This window comes from Salvia hispanica, chromosome 1 (genome assembly GCF_023119035.1).
Source record: "Salvia hispanica cultivar TCC Black 2014 chromosome 1, UniMelb_Shisp_WGS_1.0, whole genome shotgun sequence".
NCBI classification, from domain to species: Eukaryota; Viridiplantae; Streptophyta; class Magnoliopsida; order Lamiales; family Lamiaceae; genus Salvia; species Salvia hispanica.
The window spans coordinates 24,945,998-24,961,571 of record NC_062965.1 but is presented as its reverse complement, the minus strand read 5'-3'; the positions used below and the strand labels follow the sequence as shown (position 1 = coordinate 24,961,571).

The window sequence follows — 15,574 nt, the reverse complement described above, 5'->3', positions numbered from 1 at the left end:
TTATCTGGTAATATTCCCCTCTCCATCAAACATATGCATAAGCTTCAAGGATTATATCTTGGTGATAACATGTTGCAAGGCCTCATTCCAGAGGCTGTATGTGATTTATACCACCTCAATTTATTGAGTATTGGCCAAAATCAGTTTTCAGGTTCAATTCCAGAATGTTTAGGAAAAATCTCTTCTTTAAGAATGATTTATATGTACTCCAACATGCTCAATTCAAGCATACCATCAAGCTTATGGGTTCTGCAAGATATGCTGAATCTTAACTTGTCCTCAAATTCATTGAGTGGGGTTTTACCTCAAAAGATGAGTAACTTAGGAGCAGCAATCTCTATAGACCTGTCCATGAATCAGCTGTCAGGGTCTATTCCAAGCTCCATTGGAAAGTTACAGAGTTTGGCTAATCTGTCTTTGGCAAATAACAGACTTGAATGTTCTATTCCAGTTTCAATGGGAAGCATGTTAAGTTTGGAGACTCTTGACTTGTCTCACAACAACCTCTCTGGCTCAATTCCAAAGTCTTTGGAAGAACTTCAACATCTCATCTACTTTAATGTCTCTTTCAATGATTTGAGTGGAGAAATTCCAAGTGGTGGTTCTTTCAGAAACTTCACTATGGATTCTTTCAAGGGCAATGAGGCATTGTGTGGAATTCAGAGGTTCCATGTCCCAATTTGTCCTGCTGTTTCTAATCGCAGATCGAAGAAGAGAAAGGTGGAACGAGTTTCATTTATTGCTTTTGGGATCGTGGCTTTCATCTCAATTGTTTCTCTAGCTTTTATCTTTGTCCGATACAAAAGGAAAGATAAGAAAACTAGAGAAGTTGATGTGCTGATATCCATTGTGCCATAAATAATCTCTTATTATGAACTTGTGCAAGCAATTGATCAATTCAGTGAGAGCAATTTGCTTGGCGCTAGGAGTTCTTGCTCTGTGTACAAAGGAATTCTTAAAAATGGGAAAGTTGTCGATGTCAAGGTGTTTAATCTTCGGTTGGAAGGTATTTCAAAGATATTTAATGTCGAATGTGATATTCTCCGTAGCATTCGACACAGGTGTCTGAATATAATGATCGATGTTGCATCAGCTTTGGAGTATCTTCATGGTGGCTATTCGGCCCGTATTGTCCACAGTGACTTGAAGCCAAATAATGTATTGTTAGACGAAGATATGGTTGCTCGTGTAAGCGATTTTGGGATAGCAAAGTTGCTATGCGGTGGAGATAGCATGGTGTTAACCAACACCCTAGGAACATTGGGTTACATTTCTCCAGGTGAGTTGTTATTCAACATCTATGTATATGCTTTTAAATAAATGAAGTCTTGTTTAATATTATTTTTGTGATTGTAGAGTATGGTTCGGAAGGACTAGTGTAACAGCCCGTCCTCCTAGGGTACAATAAATGCGGCGGCTGCTACCCAAACCGACTCTAAAGAAGTAAACATAGGCTAGGGTTTCATTGAAAGAGTATTGACCAAAAGAATTGAAAGAATTATCAGAGTATTTAAAGCAATAACTTAACCTAGAAGTTTAAAAGAAAAAGAGAGGTATCATAAATGACGATCAAAATATCTTAAGAGTACGACATAACATCCGAGACAAAGTCACAAGAAAAGGCTAAGGCCTCAAACCGAAGGCAAGATGCAAATATTCCAAAAGAAATTCTAAAGTGTATCAAGATTCAGCGGAAGGCGACCAAGAGAAAGAATAGCTATGTATGAAGACACAACTACGCTTGAAGTTCAACATATCCATATTAATTAGTTATCATGCTCAACACCCGCCACCGCTCGTCATCGTTCAACCTGCACATAAGGAAAACACATGCAGGGCTGAGTATTTTGAAATACTCAGAGAGCTCATTGCCAAAACATTTTATAAGTTATGCCACCCTTACCAAGTGAACTCGAGTTTTAAGCAGTTAAGAGAAATATCACGAGTATCACAAAATATATTTTCATAGACTGGCCAGTCAAAATAATCTCCCATTTTCTCATCAAAATAACAATCACAACATTCCATGGTGCGACGAAAGTGTGGCCACACTTTTCGCCCACGAGACCGGCCGACTAGCAAGGACGGCTCCCGATCCCATCGTGTACACAGCCTGGTAGGGCTTGTGGCCCATACTCAGACCCGAATTCGTATAAGCATATCCAATATCACATTAAAACAAACATAGGCATGACATAACAGTTAAACCTCCCTTATAACACCAAACAACATTTTGATAAAATAAAAGAGAGTTTTTAGAGTAAAGCCCACCTCGACTGCTTAGTTTTCAAGTAGTTTTGCTTTTCCGTTATCCGGCTTCGCAACCAAAGTTTCACCTTTTAATCACATAGGCACATATCACAAATTAGGTTCAATACTACTCTTACTCATGCATGTCTCAATACTTTTTCCCTTTTCCCATTGATTTATCTTATCATTACTAATTAATCAAGATCATCTTTATCTCACAAGATTATTTAGCCATCAAATGCACACTACACAACACACACATACACGACACACACACACACACATACACGACACATACACACACCACACACGCACACACGCCACACACACACACACACATGGACATATTCCCACATCCCTTTTATCCCTCTTTCACTCAACCAAGATGCATGAGGGTTCAAGAAGACCGATTAATCGGTTAGAAGAAGAAAAAGAAGGAGAAGAAGAATAAGAAGAACTCATAAATAAAAATACCTTTTTAGAGAAAAACGATCGGTAGAAACAAAGTAGAGACTTGGTTCTCCAAGAATCTTGGCGTTCAAACTCTAAATTCTTCTCAAAGGATGACAAAAAATTAGTGTGTGGAAGAAGAAAATTTGAGAGAGTGAGGGGGGGAGGGTTTCGAAAATTATGGGGCTAGGGTTGGGGTTTTGGTTCTTATTTATAGAGCTCCACAAGATCTTTAGGTAATTAAAATAGAATATTTGGTAAGATTTTATTCTACACAATAAAATAATATTGTGAAGTAGGGGAGAAGAAATACCAAAAATATGCTCTAAGGCATAATCATGAGATTTTCGAAAATTGGCCTATTTAATTAGCCAAGATTTTGTCTTGAATATATTTTACGGAGTAGAATAAAATATCACGGAGCAAAATAAAAAAAATAAGGATTCTCCCAACTTTGGATGGAAATAGGCGTCCTTATGCCTATTTAAATAAGGCATGGATTTTGAATATTAACTAAAATAAGATAAGGCAAGATCTCTTGAGGTATGGAAAGATTTGGTAGAATATTTAAATTCTAGGTATGGAAGGAAATCAAATAAGGAGTGAATAAAATAAGCAAAATATTATTTCCTTCCCAACATAGTGATTTTCGAAAATCACTATTAAATAAGGGGGTGTCGATTTCCCTCTTCTAACATAAGGAAATATTTGGGTCTTGAATTTAATTTGGATAAATATCCCAAGAACTAAATCCGGAAAAATAAAAAGAATTTCTTCTTCAAAAACCCAAGGGGTCGAAAATATCAAGAATTAGGGTGACAAGTATTTATGGAAATGTTCTCTAATATTCTCACTCACCCATAGACAATTAATTTACCACATAATCTCATAATTTAATAAATCACATGCCACATCATAAAATCAATAAGTTTGACTTTTCAAACTTTCAACGCAAACCCTAGACTCAACTCGGCCATAGCATCACATGCAATAAATGCATTCACGACTCCACGTCATTAATTCTAGGGCTCTAAAATTAGGGTTCTAAATTTCGAGATGTTACAACTAGCCTCCACAAGGTGCGACGTCTATAGCTATGGGGTGATTTTGATGGAAGTCTTTACGAGAAAAAAGCCAAGTGACGACATGTTTGATGGAGATCTAAGCTTGAAGAGTTGGATTGAAAGGTCAGTTCCACAGTTTACCAACTTGATAATGAACATTGACAAAGAACCTGGCGATAAAATAGTGGAATTCACATCATCCATATTGGAGTTGGCCTTAAAGTGTTGTGCAGATTCTTCTTATGAAAGGATTCATATGAAAAAAGCTCTAGTAGAGATGCAGAAAATCCAACGTGGTTTTTCAGGATGAAGCTTAAATCACAGAGGGAAAGGCCTCACAAATTTGTTTTCCAAATGTCAAGACTGAGGATAATATTCACTACTTACAACAAAAAATAGAAACATCTCTTGTTAATATTTTCAATACTGAGTATAATGGGTGTGTGATATGAATGTACATTCTTGGATTCAAATATCATCCAAGGTCACATTCTCTTCATATTTTCTTTGTATTTCTTGTCTATTTCTTGTTCTTTATATGGTTGTTATAGTTGTGTTGATTCAATATGAATAAATAAATTTTAAGAGTATGTATACTTCAAACATTTCTTGCAATGGTCCCATTAAACAATATGGTCGATATCTAACACTTCTTAATTTGTTAACTTCAATTGTACGTTGATTTAAATTAAATATACTGAAATTGAATGGAATTAAATTGGAAAATTCTACAAAATAGTTTGACTTCATTCATGTCCAACAACATCCACTGCTTGGAAATTTATACCTCTATACATGATTAATTTTTTCACTACTATTAACTGTGAACTCTAACCAACTCAGGAGACATATGGACTGCGGAGGACCCACTTTGAACTACAGTATTTCAAATATCACGAGAAAATGAATGAGGGAGCAAGAATTTTATTTTGTTTTTGTGTTTTGTCTTTTATAGCGCGACTTGGCACATAAAATTTATGCATTTCACAATTTGATGTGCTGGCAGTCATTTCAGAATTAGATCTTTACGAAATGAAATCATGGTTATTAGTCAAATGTTATATCAGCTATTCAGTCATTTGAAAGATCTAACAATTAAGAAGTTTGTGGCCATGTCGTTTGCATATTTTTGTCCTTGGTTTTAAAAAATATTCCATTTGTTTACTATTAGATCCTAATTTAATATTTTGGTCCGTGCAACTGAGAGTGTTAATTCACTTTTATTATAAATAGTAAATATGTCTTATGTTTCACGGACTAATTCTACTTACTTTTCATTCCACAAGGGAATTTTAGTCTTACTATTTGTGTCATCATTACAATCTTGTCGCATTTTTATGTAAAGACCCAAACTAATGAAAATGGCAAATAGAGAGAAGAGATGATAGAAAACTATTGAACATAAATACAAAAATATCTTTGAAAACTAAAAAGTGCAAAAATAGTGTTAAAGTGGATCAAATATAATTAAGTCTTCATCCAGAGACCTCTGGTGATATACTTTTATAGAGTACTAAGTACTTCAAATGTTCAAACCACTTATCAAGAGATTTTTTTGTAGTTAACTCTAATAATTATATATATTCAATAATTCTCCGTAAGGATTTTGGTCTCTAAATTTGACCAAATTCTAGTATTTCTCATGAACTTGGTCTAAAATGTTATTACAAACTTTATATTCCGTGTAACATTTTCCACGATGAGTCAATCTTGATATCCGACTAACATATGTGGTTTTGTTTATCCTTACTGGCCCAACTAATCAACGTGTGTTTTTTTCAATAATTTTTGCCATAAATTTAAAAAGTAGTCTAAAATATCACACTGATTAAAACTTTCACGGTTGCCCATGTAGAATAATTTTGCTGAAAATATCTTATTTGAGTTTGGGCCAGAAAATAATGTGCAAATGGCAAAATTTGTGATATTTTACGATGCCAAATTTAAAATTTTAAAAAAACACCAAATTTAAACAAAATTTCATGATCTTAGAGTATAATATCCCTTATCCAGTGTCCAATATATTTATTCGGAGTAAATGATACATCAACGCAAGGAAAGCAAGTTGAATAGAGTAATGCAACTTGATCCAAAACAAAACAATTCAAAACAGTAAACAACTTCAACACAGTCATACATGCAACATGAAAACCAGCAAACAACTTCAACAACCCAAATCTAACATAACAGAATAGAAGATTAACACATGGGAGAACAAGAGGGAGGTCCTGGCTTCGCAGGAGTGCCCAATTCTTGTACAGTTACCAACGTGTTGTCTACATCGGAGATGTAGTTTGGGATGTCGTCTTTCTCTGGAGGGAGGTCTCGCACTCTGGCCGCCACGTTGGCATGGAACGAGACGAGAAGGAGGAAGAAGAATGGAACCATTTGCTTGGGTAGTAGCATTTGGACGAGGAGGAGTGAGTTATGAGGGCTTCCAAATGCGGTTTTTATAGGAAAATTTAGGTGGAAATATCACATCTAGGAATGGACAAGATCCATGAATGTATAATTGGTGTGATGATCATAATGCTAATTAAAATATTGATATTTAGGTAAATACATATATATTTAACACCCTTTCCCGATTAATTTGAAATATGTACTGGAATGTAACATCACTAATCCCAATATTAAATTAATCGGCTTATATAAATCATTTATGATAAAAATACATTTTGGTTGGTAAGACGTTTTCTTCTTCATTCTTGATTTGAGTCACTCCAAAGATAAATGAGAAACTGATGGTTAAAATAATCAATTCTATTTCGCCTCCTTGTTTTAACCTTCACTAGCCATTGTGATCTGCATTTTCGTTGCTGCCACGGTGGACACAAGTGAAAATGGCTAAAGCCCTTATTGAAATTATTTTTAAAACTTATTTTTCTATTATATTTTTAAAAAATTCATTCAAGTTTAGTATAAATTATATATTATAAAAGCATCTATAAATTGTATACATTTTAAAAATATACTTTAAAATAAAATTTAGAAATCTCAATCTTTATCATTAAATATTTATGCGTCCGCCCTTGGTAGCAACGTCAACGGCGGAAAATTTTTACGTATATTTTTATGTCTTTTTGCAATTCTTTCCAACTAATTTTGAGATAAGAATATCCCCTCAAACAACACAGAACATTTTTGAACATTTCCACACCTTAATAAATCAAATATTGGGTATCTAAAGTTACTCCCTTCCTCTCATACTATTCACAATTTTATTTTCGGATTGTCCTAAATTATTTTCACTATTTCTATTTTAAGTAAAAATTAAGATATTTAGTTAAGATATTAAAATTAATTAACTATTTCTTTATTATATTTAAAATACTAATTTAATTACAGTAATTACATGCACAAAATAATGTGCCCAAAAGAAAAATTCGAAAAGCAGGGACGTAGGAAGTATTTTCATCCGTCCTTAATTTGAATATAAGTGTCACAAAAATGTGAGTCGGTGTGATGAAATAATAGTAATGACACATGTGTTGATCACGACCTTAAGCCAATAATCAAATGTAACATGTAGCCTTGATTTCATCAATCAAGGGCTTATTAGTTAATCATGTGGAAACATATTCACATTCACTAAAATGCAATTTAGTGTAATAACTTATCACTTTATCAGCTTAATGACAAATTATCATAATTGCTTCTCGAAATAAATAAATTGATTGGTGTTGTTAGTCAAGGGCCGCTAGCTTTTGACACAATTATTATCCCTGATCATCTTACACTAATGCTGCTCTTGTTTACCCCTATTCAGGTGGAGCTACTCTTATCTTACACCTAAATAGCTTAATGCGATATGATAAATGAGAAAATTGAAACTTTTTAATTTACCTTATAGTTAGGAGATTGTTGCACTAGTTGAAACCTTTTAATTCCCCTTTCAATTTTCAAATGGGAAAATGAAAAATGAAAAAGTTTTCTCATAAATTAACTGGCAAATGAAAAGTCTGGATCTATATGTGATAACTGCATTATTTTTTATACTCCTGACGTGACTTGGTGATCGTTTTCAACTTTTCATTATGTTTTATGCACCAGTTTTTGTTACTACTATAATTTATTTTGTAGATTATTTGTTTTATGTGTAGTGTGTTATTATAAATACGTAATATTTATAGTAATAATTTCTAAAGATGTAATGTGTATTTTTTAATTATTATTTTTGTATATTATATTTTTTATATAGTAAAAAATCATTTAATAGTTTAATTCTAAACTATCAATGAACTTAGAATAAGTAAGCTATTAAGGAGTTAGGGACAAAAAGAGAAAAATAAGTTGAAAAGGACCTTGCCATTCTCAGGTGCCATGTTTGACTCCACTGGGACCGCGGCCACCTCGTGGGCCATGGACGAGGTGAAGAGGAAGAGGAATGAGGGCAAAAGCATTTGCAGGTGGAATTTTAGTAAGGAGACTGGAGATATGTGCGTGAAAGTGCGAGTTGGTTGGATGAGAAGGCCGAAAGCAGAATTTATTAAAAGAAAATTAGTGTTAAAATGGAGAAATGGTAAAGTAATAGAGAAAATAACGTATAGAAGACTTCTAATCATTGACATTTTGAGAAATTGAGAGATAGGGAAAAGGAGTTTTTGACCTACTTTCTAAGAGTGCTTCTCTCTCTCGGAAAATCAATTGTACAAATAGTACTAGTAAATGAAATTTTAATTGTGATGGCTCCTTTTCAAATCATCCCCGTACAATTAATTATAATTACTGCTTTTGTAGATTGATGACTATGAAATCATCGTGATAAATCATCTGCCTAGTTGGTATTGAACGAGACGAGGATGAGAAAGAAGAGGGAAAAAAAGGGAACCATTATGAGTATATGATTGGGAGGATTCAATAGGAGCGTACATAGTGGCCGCATGCATATTTTTTGGCTTTTTGCGTTTTCTAGCGCACCAACTTTGGGAGATGTTTAGGTTGAGAATATGACTTTTTTAATCGTAGATTTAATTTTCTTCCTCTCTGTTATTTTCTAATTCCACACTTTGTGGCCCACATTCTATCAAGTCACAATCTTAAAAACAAAATTATATGTGTAAGTTGGGAATATGAAATTATTAATCGTAGATTTACTATTTCTGTTTCGTCATTTTCTCTTCCTCATTATTGCATTCATTTTAAGGGATGAATGGGGATCACTTTGTTTTGAAATTTTATTTCTAAATATACAATTCAATCTATTAAAATTTTCATTGAAGAATTTTTCCACAAGAAGTTGAAAATTGCAGAAGAAAAGCGTATAGTAGAGTGAAAAGAAATGAGCTACGATTCAAGAAATGAGCTATTAATACCAAGGCGTCTTAAGAAAATGAACTTTATTATGGATTTACAGCGATTAGAAATTTAGTTTGCCATTTCGGTCCATACGTGATTAGAATCTTAGTTCATTTTTACTGTAAATAAATACTTCGTAGTAAATAAGTTTCAGCACCTCATATTCTACTAACTTATTTCAGTCATATTTTATTATTACTACAATCAACATGCATGTTATATTTTCCTTAAATATATTTCACATTATCAATCAATCAATTGAAATATAAAGTTAACTTCGAATTTTATATTTCAGTATTCTGATTATATTTAATATAAAATCTATCTTAATTAAGCGCACTGTACTACACACTCATAAAATTAAAATTTCAGTACAATGCCATAAAATTTTATTCCAGTCGGTTTTCCTCATCTCGGTCGCAAGAGACACTATAAAGGTAGTTATAGACTTATAGTTCTAAATGGATTGTACCATTTTCTCTTAGTTGTTTCCAATTTAATTGTGGGTCATGTTATCTAAATTGACATTCGTACTTGCATTCAGTCTCATACTATCTTGACTTGAAATTTAATCACATGGTATCAATTTTATTTTTGAAGTATTGGAGTCTATTCACATAAATTGTATTTTGACTACCACTCTCGGTCTATCTTATTTTTCAATTGCTTCTCAATCAATGCACAGCTAGTGCATGCTACTCTTGAGAATTGGTTCATTGCCAACTCCCCACCATAAGCACTAGAGTATCCAAATCTCAGATGGAGTAGAGGCTTTCAAAACTGAAGCTCGCATAGCATATTGATATCAAAAGGATTTTTATGTGTTAATTTTTTATTCTTAAAATCATATGTTTCGTGTTTTAAAAAAATTATGTACGGTAATTTTTATTTTAAAAATTATACTATTTAGTTTAATTAATGAAATCTAAATATTTTGATATTGTTATATTGAAAGTTAAAATTGTAAATAATAAATGCCAATAACTTAAGTGCTCGAAATATTGAAGTGATTTTTGGGTGTACATGGATGCAAAATTAAAGATAAGTGCTCGGAAAAAATGAAATGTATAAGATTTAAGAGATTATCTAAAAACATGATGTGGATACCCTTAACGATCATGTTATGCTTAATTTGATTCCGGAAGAATGAATTGCCTCTCTCCGTCTCATAAAAAATGTCTTATTTTTTATTTTATTTGTCCCATTAAAATGTCACATTATTGCTTTTAGAAAAAAAAAATCATTTTCACAAAAAATATAAAGTATATTTGCTCTATTTACCTAACATATAAAATAAAACTTTCTAAAATCTCTTGTCGTCTCACAAAAATGTCATTTTTTTTAATGAAGGAAATATGAGTCATTGAGCAGAGTCTATATATAGTTTAAAATATATCTAATCTTTAAAGTTATGGTATTGGGAACTTTGGAAATTGGACACCCAAATGCAAAACCAGTGGGCCACTTATGTTTTGAATACAGACAATGGGTCATTTTCCTGTCTCTTCTTAGGGGTAGCAGCTAGACTGTTAATTCGTTTTTCATGGGCTGCGACTTTATTTACTTCATTCATTTGTTTATAATAACAGCCCATTGTTGGCAATAACAAAACGTTATACTCCTTTTGAACGGACGGATGAACTAAAAAAAAATGAACACATGAAATGGATGGAGTACATTAATTTTGAATTAATTATATTAAATATCAATTACAAAACTAATTTATTAGCGATTAATTTAACTAATTTATTAGTGATTAATTACAAAACTAATTTATTAATTTAACTAATAAATTAGTTATATAATTGATATTTAATATAATTAATTCAAAATTAATGTACTCCATCCGTCCTATATTACTCGCACTAAAGGAGTATAATGTTTTGTTAATCGCACTAAACTAGTGAGAAGTAAGTGTAATAAATATTGACGGACGAACTAAAAAAAATGAAAGTAGTGATTATTAATGATGGATGAACTAAAAAGAAAACTCCAGTAATGATGGTAGACAGACTAAAAAGAAAACTCTTGCGACCAGTAATAGTAGATGAACTAAAAAAAAAACTCCAGTATTGATGGTGGACAGACTAAAAAGAAAACTTGCGACTAGTAATAGCGGATGGATTAAAAAGAAAACTCTAGTAATGATGGTGGACGGACAAGAAAGAAAACTAGTGACCCGTAAAGGTTGACGAAGGGAGTACAGCTTCATGAGCCTCAACTTGGGGTGCATACTGTCTCATACCACGTGCGTATATGATTTTGGCAATTAATTAGTTTCTTAAGTTTGAGCATGATATTTAGGAATGAAACAATTCGTTACTTCTATTTTGGTAATTTTGTATCTGCATTGCCGCTTAACCTTTGCTCTCTTTTTTTTTGTCTTTATGAAAATTAGAAATTAAGGCCTTACAAATTTGTTTTCCAAATGCCAAGACAGAGGATAATATTCACTACTTACTTAATTAGCTTTAGCTGAAAAAAGGCAGTATTATATTTTGTCCAATGCCAAGACAAGGCTGAGCATAATGGAGTATTATCTACACACAACAAAAAAGAATAACATCTCTTGTTAACATTTTCAATACTGAGTATAATGGGGGTGTGATATGAATGTACATTCTTGGATTCAAATGTCATCCAAGCTCACACCCTCTTCATATTTTCTTTGTTTTTCTTGTTCTTTATATGGTTGTTATAATTGTGTTGATTCAATGTGAATAATTAAATTTATAGTATGTATATTTCAAATTTAAGCAGCTTGATTATCTTGGCATTAGACGGCAATGAGTTATCTGGTAATATTCCTGTCTCCATCAAAAATCTGCATAAGCTTCAAGAATTATATTTTGGTGATAGCATGTTGCAAGGCCTCATTCCAGAGGCTGTATGTGATTTATACCACCTCAATTTATTGAGTATTGGCCAAAATCAATTGTCAGGTTCAATTCCAGAATGTTTGTGAAACATCCCTTCTGTAAGAATGATTTATATATACTCCAACATGCTCAATTCAAGCATACCATCAAGCTTATGGGATCTGCAAGATTTGCTGAATCTGAACTTGTCCTCAAATTCATTGAGTGGGTTTTTACCTCAAAAGATGAGTAACTTAGGAGCAGCAATGAATATAGATCTATCGATGAATTAGTTGTCAGAGTCTATTCCAAGCTCCATTCAAAAGTTACAGAGTGTGGCTAGTCTGTCTTTGGCAAATAACAGACTTGAAGGTTCTATTCCAGTTTCTATGGGAAGCAAGCTAAGTTTTGTGACTCTTGACTTGTCTCATATCAACCTCTCTGGCTCAATTCCAAAGTCTTTGGAAGAACTTCAACATCTCATCTACTTTAATGTCTCTTTCAATAATTTGAGGGAGAAATTCCAAGTGGTGGTTCTTTCGGAAACTTCACTGTGGATTCTTTTAAGGGAAATGAGGCATTGTGTGGAGTTTCGAGGTTCCATGTCCCAATCTGTCCTGCTGTTTCTAATCATAGATCGAAGAAGAAAAGGTGGAACGAGCTTCATTTATTGCTTTTGGGGTCGTGGCTTTCTTCTCAATTGTTTGTCTAGCTTTTATCTTTGTCAGATACAAAAGGAAAGATAAGAAAACTTGAGAAGTTGATGTGTTGCTGATATCCATTGTGCCAGAAAGAATCTCTTATATATTATGAACTTCTGCAAGCAACTGAACAATTCAATGAGAGCAATCTACTTGGCACTGGGAGTTCTTGCAGTGTCTACAAAGGAATTCTTAACAATGGGAAGGTGTTATCGCTGTCAAGGTGTTTAATCTTCAATTAGAAGGTATTTCAAAGATATTTGATGTCGAATGTGAGATTCTTCGTAGCATTCGACATAGGTGTCTGAACAATGTCATAAGTTGTTGTTCCAATGAATAGTTCAAGGCGTTAGTAATTGAATATATGTCCAATGGAAACCTTGAGAAATGGTCGTATTCCCACAACTATTTCTTGAATTTCATGGAAAGATTGAATATAATTATTTATATAGCATCGGCTTTGGAGTGTCTTCACAGTGGGTATTCAACGCTTATTGATCACATTGACTTGAAGCCAAGTAATGTCTTGTTAGACGAAGATATGCTTGCCCGTGTAAGCGATTTTGGGATAGCAAAGTTGCTATGCGGTGGTGATAGCATAGTGTTAACCAACACCCTTGGAACATTAGGATACATTGCTCCAGGTGAGTTGTTATTCAACATCTATGTATATGCTTTTAAATAAATGAAGTCTTGTTTCACATTTTTTTTGTGATTGTAGCATAGGGTTCGGAAGGACTAATCTCCAAAAGGTGCGATGTCTATAGCTATGGGGTGATTTTGAAGGAAGTCTTTACGAGAAAAAAGTCAAGTGACGACATGTTTGTTGGAGATCTAAGCTTGAATGGTCAGTTCCATAGTTTACATATCTGAGTTGTAGATTCCAACTTGCTAATGAACGTTGACAAAGAACATGGAGATAAAATAGTGGAATTCACATCATCCATATTGGAGTTGGCCTTAAAGTGTTGTACAGATTCGTCTTATGAAATGATTAATATGAAAGAAGCTCTAGCACAGCTTCAGAAACATGGGTTTTTGAGATGAAGCTTAAGTCAGAGCGGAGCGGATCACCTACTCCGAAACACCAATCCATTTTCTACTCCACACTAATGATTCACTTGGATTTTACATGACTTTAGAGGGTAGTTTTACTTGGTTTTGATCATATATTGTGTACTTTGAGACATGGTTATAGCTACTTCTCTATTATTTTGGTATTTTGACCATTTTGTGAAGAATGTGTAGAAAAATGTACAAAATAAGTGGATGTGCAGCTGCTCAATGTTCGAGACAGCTTATCTGGATATTTTGAAGTCTGATTCGCATGTAATGCATACCATTCTCTTCATCTTCGAAAGAGCTTCGCGTGGATATCTTAAACGTCTCAATCGGAGTTCGGTAGAAGAAGTTATGGCCGTTTTACCAAGACTGCGCAGAGCAGTGACATAGCTGGCGACCCGCCAGGTTCGCATGCAAACGAACCTGGCGACCCGCCAGCAAAACACGAAAAAAACGCCGTAAGCAGCTGGCGACTCGCCAGCTTCGACGCACACCCAACCTGGCTACCAGCCAGCTTCGTCGGACAGCTTATTTCGGGCCCAAAGTCAACCCTAGGTATATATATGCCTAGGAAACGCCTCCAAATACAACTTACACGCCTCCTACCCCAAAAATACCACTTCTTCACCTGGAAAGAAGAGAAGAACGAGCAGAGGACGAGTATTCATCGCAAGATTGAAGAATAGACCTCCAATCCGCCTAATCCAATTCTAGGAGTTTCTACTTTTAGTTTTATTCTTGTTCAAACAATGTTTTTGAATATTTCTTTGAATATTTCTTTGACTTTTGTGTTGAACATGAGTAGCTAAATCCTTCGTAGAGTTCTACGGGGGAGATACAATGATTCTTATGTTTAATTGATTTCCTTTTTCTATGCCTTGGCTCATGTGGTTATTTTGATTTCTTCTGTGCTTATACATTTATTTGACTGATCACCTTATAAATGCATGTGGATTTTACTACAAGAACTGGGAAGTGAGTAGTTTAATTTGAAAGAGAAGAAATTGACGTCTTTGCCAATATAATCGAGAGATTTGAGCCTTTGAATGAAGCTAAGTATCTTAGGAGCTATTAGGAGTTGTTGCCTTAGTTCTAGGAAGGAGACTTCGGTTCTAGGTAGCAATCTACAAATTATATGCTTTGAGAAAAGATATAGTTTTACCTTAGTGATAGCTTAATAACCCTTGAGACCCTTTGTTGGCATAGTTAGGAAGTTAGTTGAGCATAAGATAGTTGTTATCGATCCCGTAGGATTCTACCCTTCTCATCCTTGATCTACATCCGTTTTCTCTTATTTGCTTTAGTTCTCTATTTGTTTTTAATTGTTTTTACCTTGCTTTTAAATAAATTTAGAAAAACCAAAATTCCGATTCAACTAGATAGTAGTTGAGGTTGGTTCGTGGTAATTAGGTTGACACTCATTGTCTCTGTGGATACGATACTTTGCTTACTATTTGCTACATTAGCCCCGTACACTTGCGGGTGTACTTGTGTTAAAAATAAGTTGTGTCAACTAACAACAAAATAAAATAATTATCTTATTATAGTATATTAGTACTGCTTAATTAGCCAGTACACATCATATACATTGGTACTCTTTACATTTTTGTACATGTCATCCAAGTTCCCATCGTCTTCATATTTTCTTTATGTTTCTTGTCTATTTCTTGTACTCTAAATGGTTGTTATAGTTTTCTTGATTCAGAGTCAAATAAGAATAATCAAATTCTAGAGTATGTATATTTCAAACATTTCTTGTAATGGTCCCATTAAAACATTATGATCGATATCTAACACTTCTTAATTTGTTAAATTAAATTGTACGTTGATCTTAAACAATTATACTAAAATTGAGAGAATCGGAAAATTCTGCAACGAAAGGTTAAAAAAT

At 33.6% G+C, this 15,574-nt stretch overlaps 1 protein-coding gene across 1 annotated transcript; it reads left to right on the top strand.

Moving 5' to 3' along the window:
- Window positions 1–213: 213 nt before the first annotated feature.
- LOC125191672 (brassinosteroid LRR receptor kinase-like) lies at window positions 214–13,668 on the top strand. Its single transcript, XM_048089076.1, has 9 exons — window positions 214–665; window positions 903–1,006; window positions 1,094–1,279; window positions 11,843–11,949; window positions 12,253–12,450; window positions 12,557–12,622; window positions 12,711–12,827; window positions 12,962–13,265; window positions 13,502–13,668. Exons 1-9 carry the CDS (start codon window positions 214–216, stop codon window positions 13,666–13,668), a joined length of 1,701 nt encoding a protein of 566 aa, XP_047945033.1.
- The last annotated feature ends 1,906 nt before the right edge of the window (window positions 13,669–15,574 follow it).

Coding starts and splice junctions, on each gene's coding strand:
- LOC125191672 (XM_048089076.1), top strand. CDS start 214: ATGCTCAATTCAAGCATACCATCAAGCTTATGGGTTCTGCAAGATATG. Junction 11,950..12,252: donor AAGGCCTCATTCCAGAGGCT/GTATGTGATTTA, acceptor CAAAAGTTACAG/AGTGTGGCTAGTCTGTCTTT. Junction 12,828..12,961: donor GAATTCTTAACAATGGGAAG/GTGTTATCGCTG, acceptor TCCAATGAATAG/TTCAAGGCGTTAGTAATTGA.